The sequence below is a fragment of the Larus michahellis genome, chromosome 18 (genome assembly GCF_964199755.1).
Source record: "Larus michahellis chromosome 18, bLarMic1.1, whole genome shotgun sequence".
Taxonomy (NCBI): domain Eukaryota; kingdom Metazoa; phylum Chordata; class Aves; order Charadriiformes; family Laridae; genus Larus; species Larus michahellis.
The window spans coordinates 5,865,025-5,883,606 of record NC_133913.1 but is presented as its reverse complement, the minus strand read 5'-3'; the positions used below and the strand labels follow the sequence as shown (position 1 = coordinate 5,883,606).

Sequence of the window (18,582 nt, the reverse complement as noted above, 5' to 3'; positions counted from 1 at the left end):
CTAGAAAATATTCAGGATGGCATTCCAGAAGGGAATACGTTTTGAATTATTTTCGTGGTGTTCTAACCCCTCTGTGGCGTTGTTTGATTAAAACTACCTGTAATTTCCCACTTAACCCTTTTTTCGTTATATCCCCCCCCCCCCCCCCCCCCAAATTCTCATTTCTAATCCTGCTCCACCGACTGAAATAGTTAAAAATCCCTGGAGGAGGGAGAACAGCTCTCAGTAGCGTGTCCAGGACGGACGCTGCTGAAGTATTAATAAGCTTAAAGTCTATTTGTTTGCCTAAAGGCTCGCCTAAACTTCACTTTCTTCCCTCCCGGGTCTCCAGGAAGGCAGGTCAGGGAGCTGGAATCTGGGGGAAAACTGCCTAAAAAAAATGGACTTTGAGCTACAGGTGATGGGGGGGGGCGGGACGGGGGGAACGGACGGGACGACTTAAAAAGTTTTTTTGGAGCAGCCCAGGGAAAAGTTTTAGTAGTCGCTCGGCCTCCGAAATGGCTGACGGAGGGCTGGGGGGGAGGCGAAGGCTGAGCCTTTGGCTGCAGAACCTGCTTCGGCGGGGGGGGCGGGGGGGGCAAAAACCCAGGAGGAGCTGCAGGGTTGGTTTTTTTTTTTGGGGGGGGGGAAATGGGTAAATTAAAGGGTAAAGTACTGGAAGGTCCTGAGCCTGCTCCGCTTCGCCGTGGTGTAATCGAAGGGCATCGGGCTGAAAATTGGGGGGGGTGTTAATGAACGTGTACCTGGGGGGAGCAGCAGGGGTAACGCCCCCCCCCCCCCCCCCCGCAAAGGCTACACTGGAGGGAGGGGGGAAACAGTTTTTTATAAAAAAAAAAACCACAATAAATAAAGGGGTTAAGATGTAGGGGAGGAGGAGCCCGAGGTGGCCCCGGTGCGGGGGTTTGGGGGGTTTACGGCAGCGCAGGGACCCCCGGGGCTCCGTGGCAGGGTTTGGCAGGAGCCCGGCAAAGCCCGAGCTGCCGCGGGGCACGGGCTGGCACCGCTCCTGGGCTTCGGGGAGGGAATGGAGGCAACTCCGGCAGGGCTACTTGCTCAAGAGGCCGGTAGCCGCCCGCGCTCCCTTCCCCGCTGCCATGACATCATTGGGCAGAGGCAGCGCCCGGTGCGGCTGCGGAGGGAGGCACCGGCGCTAACGAGGGAATCGGGATCTTGCTGCCCGGGATGAGCGACGCCGAACGCCGTGTCCATCCCCGGCGCTGCTCTCTGGCAATTCCCTCTCCGGATCCTGCTGCCCCTGGATTTTCCTTTTCTCCTGCGTGTCCGAGGCCAACTCGTTCCAGCAGCGGGTGCTACACCAGGGCCGTGAAACGTCGTTCCTAGCGCCTGGGTAACGTGAAAAACTTAAGGCAAGGAAATAATATTAGTCAAATGTCGCAGGGGGGGTGGTTACAGTGATGGCTGTTACCAAGTTTAGGGCACCCCCAGGGTTCGCCCCCCCCCCCCCCCCCCCATCTACTTACCCCAAACTTCTTACATTGAACTCCTGGGAATAAATCATTTCATTTATCTGCAACTGCTTTAACAAATACAACTTCCAAATCCCCTAAAAGTACCGTAACGATCGACTCCCCGACCTGCTTTGCCTCCACACGCTCTTCCCACTTCATTCTGGTCTCTGGTTTAACGAAGCCGAGTCTTCACACGAAGCAGGTTACCCCGATCCCCGCTGCCGGGGCGGGGGGGTGTTTGCATCTCCTTGCGAAGGTTCATTCCAGCTCCGGCATCCAAACCTCCTGGCAGACACGGCATCCGGGGAACCTTTGAAACCTCCGAGTGGATCAGTAACGGACGCGGAGCTCGTCGGCATTTCGCCTTCCCGGCCGGTGGGCTGAGCTCGCCCACCCCGGCCGCTCCGGAGCTGATCCGGAAGAGATGAGCTCGACTTTAGCTCAGCTGTTCCAGAGGAACAAATCAAATCCTAGCGATCGCCGGCGATAAAGGTGCCGCAGCCGGGTTGTGATGTGGTATCAAAGGGCAACAATTAGTCCCTCCTGAGGAGGAGGAGGCAGCGCTGTCTTAACTAGTCGAGGGCAAGTACCTCCCTGGAGGGCAAAGCAGCAACGCCTGCCAAGCCTTTGAAGCACATCCCTCCTCTCGCTGCCACCGCTTTGGTCTTTCCTGGGTTGTTTGAGCCAACTGGCCTTTATTCCGGCTGCTCCGGCGAGCCCGGGAACGCCGCCGGCAGGGCAGCACCCCGATGAGCCGCGCCGTGGCACAGGGAACCTGCCTGTCGGAGCTCGGCTGCGGGGCCGAGGGGTAGGAAGAGGCTCGTTGTCGCTCCGCCGGCTGCGGGAGGGCACCGCCGACACCGGCTCTGCCGCAAGAAACCTGGAAACACGGGGCGCAGCGGGCTAAAGGGCTTTCACAGTTCCCCCTCTCGCAAGGGTTTCCGCTTGTTGAGGAAAGGACTGCGCTTCTGTCCCGGGGAGAGGTAGAAGTGATCGCAATAACGCACAAGAAAAGGGGTGTAAAACATCCCACCTGCGGTTGCGGCCATTCCTCTTCCACGCGTTGGTGTAAGGACAGAGCAGGTCCCTGAAAACGCTGCCGGCTGCAAGAAAATAATTAAAAAAAAAAAAAAAAAAAAAAAGAAGGAAGTAGTCCATCTTAACAGCCCGTTAATGCCGTAATGTTGGCGTGAAGTGAAACCCAAATCCTGCCCCTGAACGCCGGCTGAGGGGACGGTGCAGCTCGTCTTCCCCCTCGGGACCGACGAAGCTTCATGGAGCGGGCTGCCAGTACCCCCCCGGCGCAGCCACCGGCTCCTGAAATCCGTTACACCCCTCGGTTTAACGTCCCAGGTTTTATAAAGCAGGGACACGGTGCTGACAATAACGCTGTCGTCCTGCCTACGACTCGACTTGCGCTAATTGCATGTAACTCCGTTAGCTTGACGTGGGGAGGATATACTTACGCCGCTCTTGGGGATATCCCGGCGATTCTCCTGCGTCGCGAGATAAGCGGCATTTTGTTAAAAAAAGAAGGAGAATCTGCGGCACAGCGAGCCCCGCGCGCGCGGAAGAGGTTTCCCAACGCTCGCCGACGAGGCTGTCGCCGAAAAGCTGGCGGCTTTTGGTCCATCTGTAACACATCAAACCCCGGCTGTTAGCATCAGCCCCCCGCCTTTGCTCCCACCCTACAAAAATAAAAACTAACAAACCAAAACCCCTCACGACGCGGGAAGGTGCAAGGCTTGAACTAAGCCCAGCCCTGATCGGTTTGGCAAAATCAACTTGAAATTAGATCTTCAGCTGTCGTGAGCGCGCAGAGACACACACGACGCTCAACTTCCCAGCTTTGGAAAGGCAGCAGTTTATAAAAAAAAAATAAAAATACGAAGCTTCGGAGTTCAGGACCTAATAAAGCAACGTGGGAGTCACAAACTGTCGGCAGAGTCATTTCAACAAAGCGCTTTCTTCAAAAAAAGAACACCAAGTGCATAAATGGAAAATAATCCGGTTTTTAACTGGAAGAGTCCACATTTGACAGCGCAATCTGCACTTAAACCAGAAGCCTCCAAAATCTCACTGTTTTACATCTAAACCAAGTCCCATTAATACCAGGGGATAAGCCGGCATTATCTGCCTTTTGCAGAGGGAAGAAAAACGCGGCCGAGGCAGTCGCCTAAAGAAACTCGGCCCGTAACGCAACCGGGAACTCAGCCCGGGCTCCCCGAGTGCCCCGAGCCTCACCGGGCAACCGAGCTCAGAGGCCGCCAGCTCAAAAACTCCCCAGCACGGAGTTGTTTATTTAAAAAAAAAAAAAAAAGAAAAAAAAAAGAAAAAGTTGTGGTTTTTTTTTTTTTAAAAAAACCAGGCTTGCCTTTTTTTTTTTTTTTCCCCTCCACGACTTTGCACAGGGCGGGGGGGGGGGAAAAAACCACCCCACTCAGTTATTTCCACAGCCCTCATCTGCACCAGCCGGAGGAGTGGCATTTATAACTCCGAGACAAGGTTCGCTCCAGTTTATTATCAGCTCCAAAAGTTACCCCTTCGGCCCCGGCAACAGGCGAACGCTTTTGTTTTTACGTCTCTCCAAGCGCCACGGCGGTTAACCGCTGCCTGGGTAGACGGCAGCAAGGCGAGGGGAGGCCATATTAACAGCGATCCACTGGATCCGGCCGAGGAGAACCCCCTCCGGGAACCCGGCCGCGGTTCGGCTGAAACGTGTGAAACAAAGGATTAAATATGAGGGATTATTTTTTTCCCCCGCCGCGTATGAAAAGGGTGTTGTGCGATGGCGCGGCGGACGGGGAGCAGCTTTCACCCTTCCAGGAAAACGTGTTTCCTCACCCAAAATTTCACTTTCAGTATAAACCTGCGCCGTTCCCCCAAAACCACCACCCCCCCCCTCAACTGCCGGGGGTCGGGCAGAACCAGCCCTGCGGGGAGCTCGGGCTGCTGCCTCCGAGCAACGTTCAGATACTGTTTAACGCCGGTTTTGCTAGAAAAACGTCACCCCCCCGCACTCCCCCCAGCATTACAGGTGAGGCGGGGGCCGAGGGGCCGCTTGCGAGAGGAGCCACCACAGGAAAACCCGCGGAGGCCGAGGCGGGGAAGGCCGGGCCGGGCCTTCCCCCACCCCACTGCGCACGCAGCCCCCCGGACGAGGCCCCGGGTCCCCCCCGGCTCCATACGAGACGTTCCCGGCCGGGATAAAGCTCCCCCCGTCCCCCGGAGCCCTCACAGAAGGAGCGGTCGGTGGCGGGCGCGGCGCCGCCGCCCACCTGAGGGCCGGCGGGGAGAGCCGCGCTCCGCTGCCGGGGAAGGGAAGCCCGGCCGGGCCGCCCCGCGCTCCCGGCTCGGCGCCGCGGAGCTTCCCCCCCCCACACGCCGGTCCCCGGCCGCTCACCGGCCTCGGCGGCGGGCAGCGAGGCCCGGAGCCGGCCTCCACACACACAAAATGGCGGCGGCCGCCGCCGCTCCCCCACCGCCCGCTCGGCCGCCATAGCCGGCGCCTCGGCCCCGCCGCTCTTCCGCCAATCAGACGCCTCCGTGCGTGGCGGAGCCAATGGAAACGCGGTTCGTAGCGGAAGAGGCGGGGGCGCGCCGCCCGCCGCGGGGGGTTGTGGGGGATGTAGTCCCCCGCAGCGGCGGGACCGTGGGGAGCGGGAGGCCTCGGACTCGCTTTCCCGTGATGCCGAGCGGCGCGTTGCCGTGGCGACGGGCGGGGGCGCCGCGGGGGGCTGAGGCGGGCCGGGACCCCGCCGCTGCCGCCGCCGCCGAGCGCTCCCGGGAGCGGCGAGCCGGAGCCGAGGCCTCCCTCAGGCCCTGACGCAGCTGCGGCCGGGCGCTGCCGGCCCTCCCCGGCCTCCCCTAAGCCCCTCGGCGGTGGCAACCCTCGCGTTGGGCGCTCAGGGCCCGCCGAGCCCCGGGGAGAAGGGTTATGACCGGGATAGAGACACTGAAATCGGCCCCGGGTGTTGCCAGGCCCGGCCCGGCGGTGGTACAGGAGGCTGAGGCCTCGCTCCAGGAAGGTTCCTGCCTCGAAGGGGCGACCCCAGCCCCAAAGGGGGTTGCCCGGCTCGAAGGAGGGGGTTGACCGGCTGAGGGAGGGGGGCCCAGCTCTAGGCCCGGCCTTCTGCTTCAACCGGCTGGCGCTTAACCCTTTAACGCCCCTTCTCCTCCTTCCAGCAGCGCTCCCGGATGGCGATTAGCAGGCCCGGATGGCAATTAACAGGCCTGGATGGCAATTAACGGACACGTCTCCCCGTGGGGAACGCGGCCTCTCCAGCCGGCACGGTGAGAGCTGACCGTCCTCGGGAGGTGGCGGTTCTCGCCCCAAATCAGCCTCCTCTGCCCAATTAATTCCAGCTCTGCCTCCTCCTCCTCCCGGCCGAGCCTGGGCTCCATCTTGGATCTCGGGGAGAGGAGCGACCCAAAGAGCAAAGTCGATGAGGAGCTTTTCTAAGCCGGGATTTTTCCCAGAGCTCCCGTTCTTGCCGCTGGCACTGGGTCGTGCTCCTCGCGGGTGGCCTCGCTGCCTGAGCCGCAGGTGTTGGGGACGGGGTTTTCCATCTGGCAAGTATGTAAGGGAATAATGTGTATTTGGGGGATCAGGACGCTTAAAAAGCAAAAATAAGCAATAATTTTTGTTTGCATAAAGGCAAAAAAAAAAAAAAAGGCTGCCCATACGAAGACAAACTTCTTGGGTTTTCCTTCCTTGGAGGGACATGTGGGACAGGCCAGGCCCAGGCTGTGTCCCCGTGTGATTTTTTGGGAAGAACGATGCAGGGAATCAGCCTGTGCAGCTGCTGGAAGCTTTTTGAATCGAGTTTTTCTGTTGCAAAAAGGCAAAGAAGAGGTGTTTTTTTTTCTGGGCTGGTAAACCTCAAAATCACACCCACGCCCCCACACACGTTGTTTTAGTGAGTGAGGGTTAGTTGTGCTGGACGTTTTCTGGCTGGAGGGTTGGTCTTGGAAATGGCCTGGCTGTTCCTGAACGGAAAAGGGGCTGGGGAGGTGTAAAATGGGCCAAATCTTGGGATTTGGGCAGGGAGGAAGGGGACAGGTCCACCGCTCCCCCTCTGTCTGTCCCAGTACGACCCTGCTCTAGATTCGGGGGACAGCGGGGGGCAGAACCCCCCTTTGCAGAGGGCCAGGGGGGCTGTGAAGGAGGCCGCTGCCTCCCGAGGGAGCTCCCGGCTGTCACCCCTGGTGTGGGACCGGTTGCCCCCGGCCCCTCTGGGACCCTCCCTGGCCCCCCCGGGCTCGGTGCCAGGAGGGGCAGGCAGGGCTGGTAGCCAGCGGCAAGCCCAGGCTCGCCCCGCTCCGTGGTGGTGGCGGGGATGGCAATGGCTGACACAGCGCCAGGGAGCGCGGGAGGAGCCCTGCGCAGCCCCTCGCCTCCTCCGCGGGGGTTTGTCCCTGTCCCCTCCCGGGCTGGGAGACGTTGGGATCTTCAGTGGGGGGGAGAGGAGGGAGGCAGAGCCACGGTCATTGCTCCTCGCACCGCCTCAGCGCACCCTGAGCTCCCGGTGTGCGGTGGGGTGTGCTCCTGGTGCCAGCTCACCCCGGAGCACCCCCTTTTTTTGGGGGCGTTTCTCTCTCAGGAGCGAGGTCTGGGTAGCTGTGGCATTGTCAACTCAAGGACGCGACGTTCCTCACCTACTGCAGGGGGGGTTTGACTCCCTGCGTGTCCCATTTCCCAGGTTTTTGTGCCTTTAGAGGGTCAGAACCCAATGACACCGCTAGGTCACGGGTGTTCCTGTCGTGTTCCCCCCCTGCCCGCTCCTGCCCTCCCCTTGCCTGCTGTTGCCCGCAGCACAGGCGGGGACGCAGAGGGCTTTGCCGGAGCAGGGAAACGGCCTGGTGTGCCGATAACCCACATCTCCCGGGGCACTGAGCTTATCTTTCAGCCCGTGGCCGTCCCGGCACAGCTGAGCTGCGCACACACAAATGTGCCGAGCCAGCCAGCGCCCGGCTCCGGCCCTTCCGTCACTTCATACATGTCACATTTACCAGCGGGAGCGACGGTGAGGTTGCCACGTGCCATTATTTTTTGGCCCCGGTAGCCCGCGGGGTCGCTGTATGGATCTGGAGGCTATCCCGCTCCCCCGGGTGCTCCGTGAAAGCGCTGGCGGTCCCGTCCCTGAGACACTCCGCTTTCCCTGGGCTGGAGGAACCGGTTCAAGGTCCCGGCGGTGCCGGGGGGCTCAAGGCTGCACGGAGGAGCTGGACGATTTGGCAGCCGACCCCGCGCAGGGACAGGCTGAGCCCTGAGCTGCCAGTGCCGGAGGTTTTTATATTTTATAGCCCCGTTTTTATTTTATTTTTTCCCCTGTATTTGTGTGTTTTCCAGCCGTGTTTTAACCTCTTCCACACCCTGGTGTGTCCAGGTCTGGGCACAGCCATCACCCCATCTGCCACCCATGGGTCCTCCTGCCCTTGGTGGCACCCAAAAGCCTGAGTGCTGTGACCCTTTCTGCACCTCTCGGGAATATTTTGGGGACATGGGACATTTGTACAAACCTCATCTTGCAGAACTGGCCTCCCGCGGGGTGGCAGACCCGGCTGGGTCCGTCCCCAGCCTCCCCTCAGGCTTTGCCGGGTGGGGAGAAGTGCCTCAGGCTGGATTTAAACTGGTGACGTGGTGGGGGGGTGTCTCCTTCCAGAGCAGTTTTGGGGCTCGATTTGGAGTCGGAGCCGGGGTTATCCCGCCGCTGCCCCGGATGAAGCAGGGCTGGATGGGGCAGGGAGCTGCTTGTTGGGACCGGCCTGAGCTTGAGCAAAGCCCTCGGCGGCTGGGGCAGAGGAGGAGCAGAGGCAGCCCAAGGCTGGCAACCTGCAAATGGCCCTCGCTAGCCCAGACCTGGCCCCAAGCCCAGATGCGGCTCCCAGACCTGCCTCTCCCAGCAAACTGCCGCCGTGGGCAGCGCCGTGGCCGGGACACACAGCCCTGCCGGGGGACAGCCCACACACCCTGCCGCTGGGTGCCCTCGGGAGCGCCCGGGTGCCCTCACGCCCCCCCCCAGTGCTGTCCCCAGGGCACCCGAAAGCCCAGCCTGTGACCCTGCTGTCACCTCGGATGGTTTGCGCGGCTGTTTCTCTTGTCAGGCCGAAGCTGATGTGAAACATCCCCCAGCACCAGCACGGCCTTTCCCACCCACTCCCACAGCCCAGACACCCGTCTCCCAGCGCCCATCTACCGCTATCCGTCTCCCAGAACGCATCTCCCAGCATCCATCTCCCAGCACCTAGCTCCCAGCACCCAATTCCCGGTATCCATCTCCCAGTACCCAGCTCCCATCTCCCAGTGTCCACCTCCCAATTCTGATCTCCCAGTACCCAGCACCCATCTCCCAGCAACCAGCTCCCAGTATCCGTCTCCCAGTACCAGTTTCCCAGTACCCAGCTCCCAGCACCGCTCTCCCAGCACCCCTCTCCCAGTACCCATCTCCCAGTATCCGTCTCCCCAGTACCCATCTGCCCGCACCCATCTCCCAGTACCCAATTCCCAGCTCCCTTCTCCCAGTTACCCAGCACCCAGTTACCACCTCCCTGTATCCCACCCATCTCCCAGTACCCATCTCCGAGCACCCACCTCCCAGAACCCACCTCCCAGCACCCATCTACCAGTGTCCATCTCCCAGTACCCAGTTCCCATCTCCGAGCACCCATCTTCCAGTATCAGTCTCCCAGCACCCATCTCCCAGTATCCATCTCCCCGGCACCCATCTGCCAGCACCCAGTTCTCAGCTCCCATCTCCCAGTACCCAGCACCTATCTGGGTGTCCGTTTCCCAGTACCAATCTCCCAGCAACCACCTCCCAGTATCCATTTCCCAGCACCCAGAACCCACCTTCCAGTATCCGTCTCCCAGCACCCACCTGCCAGTACCCGTCTCCCAGCGGCCATCTCCCAGTTCCCATCTCCCAGTGTCCGTCTCCCAGTACCCAGTTCGCATCTCCCAGTACCCATCTCCTAGCACCCAGCACCCAGCTTACAGCATCCATCTCCCAGTTCCCATCTCCCAGTACCTGTCTCCCAGCACCTGTCTCCCAACACCCATCTCCCAGTTCCCGTCTCCCAGTACCCATCTCCCAGCACCCATCTCCCATCTCCCAGTATCCTCCTCCCAGTACCAATCTCCCAGTACTCAGTTCCCATCTCCCAGCACCCACCTCCCAGCATCCATCTGCCAGTATCCGTCTCCCAGTACCCGCCTCCCAGTACCAGTATCCCAGTATCCATCTCCCAGTATCCATCTCCCAGTACCCACCTCCCAGTACCCGTCTCCCACCTCCCCGTGCTCTCACCTCCCGCTCTCCCAGTGCTCCCAGTGCTCCCAGTGCTCCCAGTGTGGAGCTGCCCCCGCCCGCCCCGTTCGCCGCGGGGCGCCAGAGCCGCCCCCGTGCGCCCCGCCTGGCCCCGCCCACTACCGCCATGGCCCCGCCCACCGCCGCTATCGGGCCGATGGCCCCGCCCCCCACCGCGAGCCGCGCCCCTGGCCCCGCCCACCGCGTCACGCAACGTCCTGGCCCCGCCCCGCCTCACGCTCCGCCCGCGGATGCCCCGCCCCCTCCTGGCCCCGCCCCCCCCCCGCGTGCGCAGCCGGCCCCACCCAGCAGCGAGCGCGCGCGGGGGCCGGTCCCCCGGGGCCACCCGTGTCACACCCCCTGCCCCCCACGGCCCCCCGTGTCCCCCCCTGTCCCCGTGTCCCCCTGGGTGTCCCCGTGTCCCCTCCTGTCCCCGTGCCCCTCTGTGTGTCTCCAGGTCCCCTGAGTCCTCCCCCTGTCCCTTGGTGTCCCCAGACCCTCCCAGGTGCTACGTGGCTTCCACATGCCACCGTCCCTAGTGTCCCTTGTGTCCCCCCTGTGTGCCCCCGTGTCCCCTGTGTCATCTGCGTCCCCCATCTGTCCCCCGTGACCTCTTATGGCTCCCGTGTCCCCACCATCCCCAGTGTCCCCTACCTCCCCGGTGTCCCTTACATGTTCCCCTGGTCCCCCCGTCCTCTCAGTACCCACCTCTGTCCCTGTGTCCTCCCTGTGCCCCTGCGTCCCCATGTCCTCCACGTGTCCCCTGTACACTCCATGTCCCCCACGTGTCCCCATGTCCCCTGTGCACCCCGTGTCCCACATATCCCCATGTCCTCCATGCCCCAATGTCCTCCACGTGTCCCCATGTCCCCCGTATACCCCACGTCCTTCATGTGTCTCCATGTCCCCTGTACACTCCATGTCCCCCATGTCCCCCACGTGTCCCCACATCCCCTGTTCACCCCGTGTCCCACAAATCCCCATGTCCTCCATGTCCCCATGTCCTCCACGTGTCCCCATGTCCCCCGTATACCCCATGTCTCCCATGTGCCCCGCATGTCCCCATGTCCTCTGTGCACCCCATGTCCCACACATCCCCATGTCCTCCATGTTCTCATGTCCTCCATGTGTCCCTGTGTCCCCTGCACACTCCATGTCCCCCGTGTGTCCCCATGTCCCCTGCACGCTCCATGTCCCCCACGTCCCCCCATGTCCCCTGTGTCCTCCATGCCCCCATGCCCTCCCTATTGCCACGTCACCCATGTCCCCACACAGCCGGCCCGGGCGCTCACACCGAGTGCTGTGTCCCCAGACGACGGGGAGCAGGGACCAAGACCCCGCCCCGGGGGCGACGGGGAGTGGGGACCACGTGTCCCCCCCCGGGGTCATCGAGCCCATCCCTCAGGCACGATGGGATCAGTGAGGTGTCCCCGTCCCCCCCACCCCCCCTACCCCACCCCACCCTGCCACCCGGCGTCAAGGTCCCCCGGCTGAACCCTGGGTGACGCCGTTTGTTGTAGGACCTACAAAAATGCAGAGGCAGCTAAATCCGCCCCGCGCCCCACAGAAAGGGGGCTGACTCAGCCCGGGGGCCGGGGTGAGCCGTGGGGGGTCTGGTGGGGCACCCCATGGCGGGGACAAGCGGGTTTGGGGGGTGTGTGTGTGTGTGTGGGGGGGTGTCACCTGGAAATCCCATCGTGGCTCCGCCAGGAGCTCCTCCGGGCGGCTGGGGGACGACGCGATCACCCAAGGGGGTAACCCATGGGCGCCTGGGCGCGGGCGGGCGCTACGGATTAATTAATTCTTTTTCTTATGACTTCATTTAATTAATTAATTAATTTACGATGCGGGAGGGGAGGAGGATGTCCCTGGCGGATACTGCACCGCCGGACGTTTCGGATGCGCCGCCTTCCCCGACCCCAAAGGGAAGGCGCAAGACGGGGGTCGGTGGCCGCCAAGGGAAGCGCTGCCGGGAACGAGGTTCGTTCCGGAGGCTGGAAATTCCCCAAGGATGGAGGGATCTACGCGGCCGCCCCCGGAGCGGCTCCTTCGCCCTCGCTCCTTAAAAATCTTCCGGCTTTTCCCGCCGTTGGTCTTAAACTCCTGGGGATGCTCCGGGAGAGGAGATCGAGGGGAAATTAGAGCTTGAAAATTAAACGTTGTCCCCACGCGGGCTCGGGGGAGGCTGAGCCGGGCTCCGTTCCCCTGGGAATTAAAGGCTGGGAGCGGGATAACCACCGGTGCAGGATGAGGGCCGGGGATGGCCGTGCTGCCCAGACCCACGCTTGGCCTTCAGCCCTTCGTTATCCTCATGGATGCCGGGAAAAAAATATATCTGTATCCATTGGTGGGAAGAAGCTGAGTCCGGAGGGTGCGCAGGGCGGTGGCCCGTCACCGCGGGGGTCACCCAGGTGCCCCGTGGCATCCCCAGGGACTGCGGCGTCACGGGGTCGTCCCATGGATGCGGCTCCATCCAGAAGGGTGGGGAGCGGCTCCCGAGGGATTCACCCTCCAGCCGAGTGCCGGATCCCGGCGTGTCCTCTCTGTCACCCCTCCACGGGTCCCCCCAGACCCCAATTTTTTTTTTTCCCCCCTCCCAGCCATTTTTTTTCCTGCTCATTTTTCCTGCACGTCACCGGGACCAGCATCGGGCCAACACTGACATCAAGTGGCTGCTGGGATCCCTCACATTCCAGGGCCGTATCCTGCCTCTGGGAGCAGCCCGGCATCACCCCCACGGCCTCATCCTGCCCCGCCGAGGGGCTCGGAGCCAAGTGGGGTCGGGAGCCACCACCGGCGATGCCGGACATCATCCCGGCCGTGTCCCCACCGCCAGGCAGGATGCGGCCAGCCGCGCTCCATCACCGCCCCACTGCCTGTCCCCAGCCAGGCCACCGCCGTGTCCTTACTCCTGTCCCCAGCGTGCCCGGCCACGGCAGTCGATATCCCAGCGGGGTCGCGCCGAGCGCGCTGACGGCATCGCCGAGCCGGGAGCATCCGCCACATCCCTCGCCCACGAGTGGGGACCCCCTTCCCGCCCGGGCCACGGCACCCCCACCCCGTGGCTTTGCCCCGCCGGTGGCAAGGTCACGGTGATGGGCGAGCGGTGAGGCGGCGGTGGCTCTGCCATCACCCCGGCGCTGGGGACGCTTGTCCCCGACACTCTGCCAGCAGCCGTGGACTTTGCGCGGAGCGTGGGAGCGGCGGCGGCGACGCTTCTGCTGGCGCTGGCAGAGCCCCGCATCGCCCGCGAGACCCGGCTTGGGACAGCAGGTAACCCCGGGGTGACACCCCCCCTTCTCGGGGGGACGCTGTGACAGGGAGCTGCCCCAGGAGGACACGTCCCCCCCCCGCTGTGCTGCCGCCTGATCTGCGGGTCTGGAGTCAGCTCCGGGAGGAAATCAGGGTGTTATTCCCACTTTATAGCAGGGGAAACCGAGGCACGGCAGCGCCCTCGGTGCCGGAGTGACCGTGCAGTCCTGCTTTTGCGGAAAAAAAGGCTGGAAAACCCCATTTTTCCTTCAAACCACCGGCTTCGGAGGCCTGGAGGAGTTTTGCAACACCGCATTCCCCTTCATCCCGGCTTCCCTGAACCCGGAGCCGAGTTCAGCCGGGGAAGCCCGCGGCCCGGGGTGAGTTTTGGGGAGAGCGGTGGCTCCGGCGGGGTGTTGGCTGCAGGTGGAGGTGGGAAGAGGGGATCAGGTGTGGGTGCTCAGCCCATCTGCGGGACCCCACCCGGGGGTGGGGAAGGAGGCGGGGGCGTGCCGGGGCCGGGCTGCCGTGCATTTAGCTCCCGAGAAGCTCCAAGGCCGGGATACGTGCCGGGATGGCTGAGCTCTGCCATGCGATGAGGTGCGGCAGGTCTCTGCAGATCCCTCCTTGGGATTTCTGTGGCCGAACCGTCCCCCCCCACCACCCCCGGCGGTGTCGCAGACCCACGACCCCGTGTGGTGCTAAATGGGGTGTCGGGGGGGGGTTTGGGACCGTGGCGGTGGATGCGGTTTGGGGAGGGCTCAGCGATGGTGCTGGTGGTTGTTTATCCCCCAGTCCGGAAACTCTCCGCTGGGAAGGAAAGGGAGGGGAGAGCCGGGGCTGTTCCCAGCACCGCCGTAGCGGGAGGGATGCTCCCGGCTGTGCCCGGAGACATCCCCGAGACATCCCCATCCCTGTGGTCCCAGCTGTCCTCAACTCCCAGCATCGCCCCTTCCTTCTGTCCCACCCCCGCCAGCTCCCTGATGGCTCCCCAGTGACCAGGAAGGATCAGGGACCTGCTGGTGGCCTGGGACAGGACGGGACCGGACGGTGACAGGTCAGTGCTGTGGCTTTTGGCTTGGGGTTTGGGTGCTGACACCCATCGCCTTTGGGTGCCGTCACCCTGTCCTCCTGGACGGAGCGAAGAGGGGATGCGCGTAAGGAAACAAGTCCTTTGCCCTAGAAATGTGGCTTTTCCTGGGGATTTCCTGGCTGATGCAAGACGGGGTATGGGAAAAACGTTGGCTTTGAGCCGAAGGCGCTACTGGGAAGAGGTTGTCCCCACCTGGGGAGGGTCCTGGCTTTGGGATCGGGTTGGGCCCCTTCCTGGGTCTCTCTGGGTCCATCGGGATGTCGGCTCCCGGGTGGGACGGGAGTGCGGGTCCGGGTGCGGAGATGCTGGTGGTCTCGCACGGCAGGGAGACGGTGCGGGGCTCCGGGGAGAAGCCGGAGCGGACACACGGGCATCGCCTGCCTCAGCACCCCCGGCCCTGCATCCAGCACCCGTCCTGACCGCGCCGGCGCCCGCCGGGAACTGGTGGCACCACCATGTCCCAGGCAGAAGGTACGGCACGGCCCTCGGTCTGGCCCGGGGGAGGCGCAGGCTTTGCATGGGGACCCCAGAGCCGGTGTGAACCCCCCCACACCCCACCCCCCCCAAAATCAGCACCACTCTTCATCCCATCCTCTTTAATGGCCTCTTTTCGCTTGGGTTTTTGATCCTAAAAGCATCTTTTGCCCCAAAACCTGATTTGCAGGGTGCTGGGCCACTCCAGGAGCTCCTGTGGCAGAAGCCCCTGTCCCCACGTCCCCTCCCTGGTCCCATCTGCACCGCGTGGGGGGGTAGATGGAGCTGGGGGGGGTAGGGGGGGAGCACAGAAATACGCGCTGGAGGGAAAGCGCAGGCAGCTGGTCCCCAAAGCGTGAGGGATCTGTGCACGGACCACCCCGCTCCATCCCTCCCAGGAGGCGAGGAGACCTTTGAATACCGCGATGTGGTCATCAACAGCCAGGAGAAGGTTTCGGACGTGTACACGCAGCTGGAGAAGCTGGGAGAGTGAGTGGGGGTCCCAACGTCCCCCTCGCTTGGGCGTGGCCCATGGCTGTCCAAGGGATGGGGGGATGCAGGGTGGTGGCGGCGGTGGTGGTGATGGCTCCTCCATCCCTCCCCCCGGCTCCCTCCCAGGGGAAAATTCGGGACGGTGTACCGGCTGCAGGAAAAAGCCACCGGCAAAATCCGAGCCGGGAAATATTTCCGGACGCGGACGGCTAAAGAGAAGCAGGCGGCTCGAGCTGAGGTGGAGCTCATGAACCTGCTGCATCACCCGCGCCTCGTGCAGTGCCTCGCCGCCTTCCAGGGTCCCGCCGAGCTGGTGATGGTGATGGAGTAGTGAGTGAAGGGGGGGGCAGAGTCAAGTTTGGGGGTGGTGGGGACAGTGCTGGGCTCTGCCAGGGAGACCATTAAAGGTGGGGAGGGGTCCCTGCGCTGTGGGGTGTTGGCATGGGGCGTGGGATGGAAGGAAAACCTGCAGATCCTGGAGGTATGGGTGGTGGGATGTTCCCAGAGTGCTGGGTTCCCTGGTGGGGCTTCTCCTTGGGGCTGGCAGACCTCAGTAGGGTCCCCCCCACTTTGTCCTCCCCCAGTGTGGCAGGCGGGAAGGGATCCCGGCACTGTGGGGTGCTGGCGTGGGGGGTAGGATGGATGGAGAACCTGAAGACCCTGAAGATGCAGGTGGTGAGATCCTCCCAGAGTGTGGGGCTTCTCCTCCTCGGGGCTGGTAGACCCCAGCAGGGTCCCCAGCACCGTGTCCTCCCCCAGCGTGGCAGGCGGGGAGCTCTTTGAGCGCATCGTGGATGATGACTTTGAGCACACAGAGCCCAGCAGCACCCAGTACATGCGGCAGATCCTGGAGGGGCTGCAGTTCATGCATGGCCAAGCCGTCGTCCACCTTGACCTCAAACCCGAGAACATCGTCTGTGTCAGCCCCAGCAGCCACTGGCTCAAGATCATCGACTTCGGCTTGGCGCGGAAGCTGGGTGAGCGAGGGGGGGGGGGGGGGTCTTGGGGCACCAGGGCAGGGGCTGTCACCGTCACAGGGACACAATCCCTCTGGGCATGTCAGCAAGGAGCTTGGCATCCTCCTGCCCATGCCTTTGGGACGGGCAGCCCCCTGGCACCAGATCAGGGCCCTTTCTGGTGACTGCGAGATGCTCTGGGGAAACCTGCGTGTCCCCAGTCCTGCCTCTGAGGGGGAGACCCCTGAGACCCTCACCCCTGAGGGTGCCCAGCACCCAGAGATGCTCTAGGAGATCACCAAGACCTGTGATGGGTCCTGGAGGACCACCTGGATGCAGGGGCTCATCCACCTGGCATGCATTGGGGTGCTGCTGGGCTGACCTGGGGAGGTCCCAGCTGGACATTTGCTCCATGGTCTCCGTCTTCTTCACAGCTCCAGAAACCCCTGTGAAGGTGTTGCACGGCACCCCTGAGTTCATGGCTCCAGAAGTGGTCGCCTTTGAGCCCGTGGGCTTCTCCACGGACATGTGGAGCATTGGTGTCATCTGCTACATCCTGTGAGTGGCCTCCTGGGGACAACAGGTCAGGCGGGAGGGGGCTGAGCTGTCACTCATGTCCTTGTGTCACCTCTCCAGGCTGAGCGGGGAGTCCCCCTTCCAGGGGGACAATGACATGGAGACGCTGAGCAACATCACAGCTGCCCGGTGGGACTTTGAGGAGGAGACCTTCTCGGAGATCTCCCAGCAGGCCAAGGACTTCATCAGCCAGCTGCTGCAGAAGGACCCCTGGTAGGACCTGGCGGGTGGCTGTGGGGTGCTGAGATGGAACCGGGCTGGCTTTTGGGGTGCCAAGGAGATGGGAACCGAATGGGGTCGGTGGAGGGGATGCTCCATGGGGCTGTGCCAGCAGCTGAGGGTCTGATGGTGGAGAGGTCCCCTTGTGACCACCTTGTTTGCCCCCAGCCGCCGTCTCTCCAGCACGGGGGCTCTGCTGCACCCCTGGCTGCAGCAGCCCCAGCCCAGCACCACCAAGGCGCTGTCGAAGGAGAGGATCAGGCAGTTCTTGACCCGTCGGAAGTGGCAGGTACCTGGTGGGGGTGGGGGGAATGATGAGGACGTGGGGATGAGGATGGGTCTGGTGGGGCTCAGTGCTCCTTCTCTTCTCTCCAGAAAACAGGCAAAGCTCTGCTGGCCCTCAACAGGTTCACCCTGCTGTCCCAGAGCCCGGAGAGGAAAGCATCGGAGGCTCAGGATGAGGAAGGTGATGGCCCCCAAAGCATCATCCCCAACATACCCCATCAACCCACTCTCTCCGCTCTGCCACCCCCAACTCGTGCTCCCGGGTGGCTTCCCACACTTTTGTTCCAACCTGCCCCCGTGCCACTGAGCACCCGGCCATGTCCCCGGTGTGGCATTGCCGCTCCAGCTTCGGCGCCCCAAGGTCCTCTCCATCCCCGAGGAGCAATCTCCGATGCAGCTTTGGAATGGGTGCACCCTGCTCTGTGGGGCTGGGATCTGTGTGGGACTCTGAGATCCAGAGCTGATCCCCGCAGGATCTGGTCCATGGGTGCCACGTGTGTTCCTCCAGCGGCGGAGAGAGGTTGAACTTGGCCAAATCCTCACCTTTCCCTCTGTCCATCTGCCCACAGACCTGGGCTGCAGCCCGGAGGAGAACCAAGCCTCTGGGTCTCTGCTCCAACGAGGACCCAGCTTCTCGGAGCTGCCGGCGAGCCAAGAGGAGGAGGAAGGTGGGAGCGCAGGGGAAGCAGAGGGCAGCGGCAGCGTGGCCATGTCACCCCAGCCCCGGGCCACCTAGAGCAGCTGGTGAGTGAGGAGCGGGGAGCGATGGGGGTGACGCCTCCTCCAGCAGCTCCGGGTAGACCCGGACCCCAGGGCTCCTCTCCTCTTGGTGAGCTCTAGGGTGCCACGGTGTCCCACGCTTGCTGTCCCCACCAAGGAACCAGCGATCCTCTCTGCGTGGCCGCCTGTCACCAATAAAGCACCGAGGATCTCTGCACTCCCTGTGCCGCTCCTTTTTTCCCCCCACAAAAAAATCACTGGGAGGGGTGGGAAAGAGCTGCCCAAGCTGTGTCCACCCTTTGGGAGCTGGCACCAGGCTATTCCTCCACCTGGGCCACCACCCTTATCTTCTCCAGGAGGGGTGGTGGCACCGGGAATGAGTAGGGGACAGCTCTAGCAGCTACCCTGGTGACCCCTGCTTGGAAGCACCTTCCCCCCTCATCCAGGGGGGACGGTGTTGTGTCCTGAGCCCCCAGGCAGGAGGAGCCAGGGTGAGCCCTGGGGCTTCTGGTCTCTCCCTTTCTGGGCCAACTCTGGTACCAGCAGGGCTAGAAGGAGCCCAGAAACTGCCCTGTGACCTCCAACCTCCTCCTAAGGAGGCAGCTTGGGCAGAAATTGGGGTTGGGGCACCCTTCTCCTTCAACAAGAAGTGCACAGACTGGGGCCTGGGCTTGTTCTTCCCCAGTGCATGCTGGGGGGCGCCCAGCTGGGCAGCAGCTTGGCGGGAATGGACCTGG

The 18,582-nt window shown here is 62.9% G+C and overlaps 1 protein-coding gene across 5 annotated transcripts; it reads left to right on the top strand.

Annotated features, from left to right (window-relative positions):
* The first annotated feature begins 12,794 nt into the window (after nt 1-12,794).
* Nucleotides 12,795-18,061, top strand: LOC141732745 (myosin light chain kinase, smooth muscle-like). Of its 5 annotated transcripts, none has more exons than XM_074562065.1 (12): nt 12,795-13,051; nt 13,205-13,410; nt 14,007-14,087; nt 14,449-14,594; nt 14,996-15,086; nt 15,216-15,419; nt 15,849-16,066; nt 16,480-16,603; nt 16,682-16,834; nt 17,009-17,129; nt 17,216-17,306; nt 17,695-18,061. In XM_074562065.1, the coding sequence occupies exons 4-12, from the start codon at nt 14,579-14,581 to the stop codon at nt 17,859-17,861; spliced, it is 1,185 nt and encodes a 394-aa protein (XP_074418166.1). In that variant the 5' UTR covers nt 12,795-13,051; nt 13,205-13,410; nt 14,007-14,087; nt 14,449-14,578; the 3' UTR covers nt 17,862-18,061. The 5 variants fall into 5 exon arrangements, with proteins under 5 accessions (XP_074418166.1, XP_074418170.1, XP_074418167.1 ...); XM_074562069.1 differs by having other exon boundaries at nt 13,957-14,087; nt 14,999-15,086; XM_074562066.1 differs by having other exon boundaries at nt 13,957-14,087.
* The last annotated feature ends 521 nt before the right edge of the window (nt 18,062-18,582 follow it).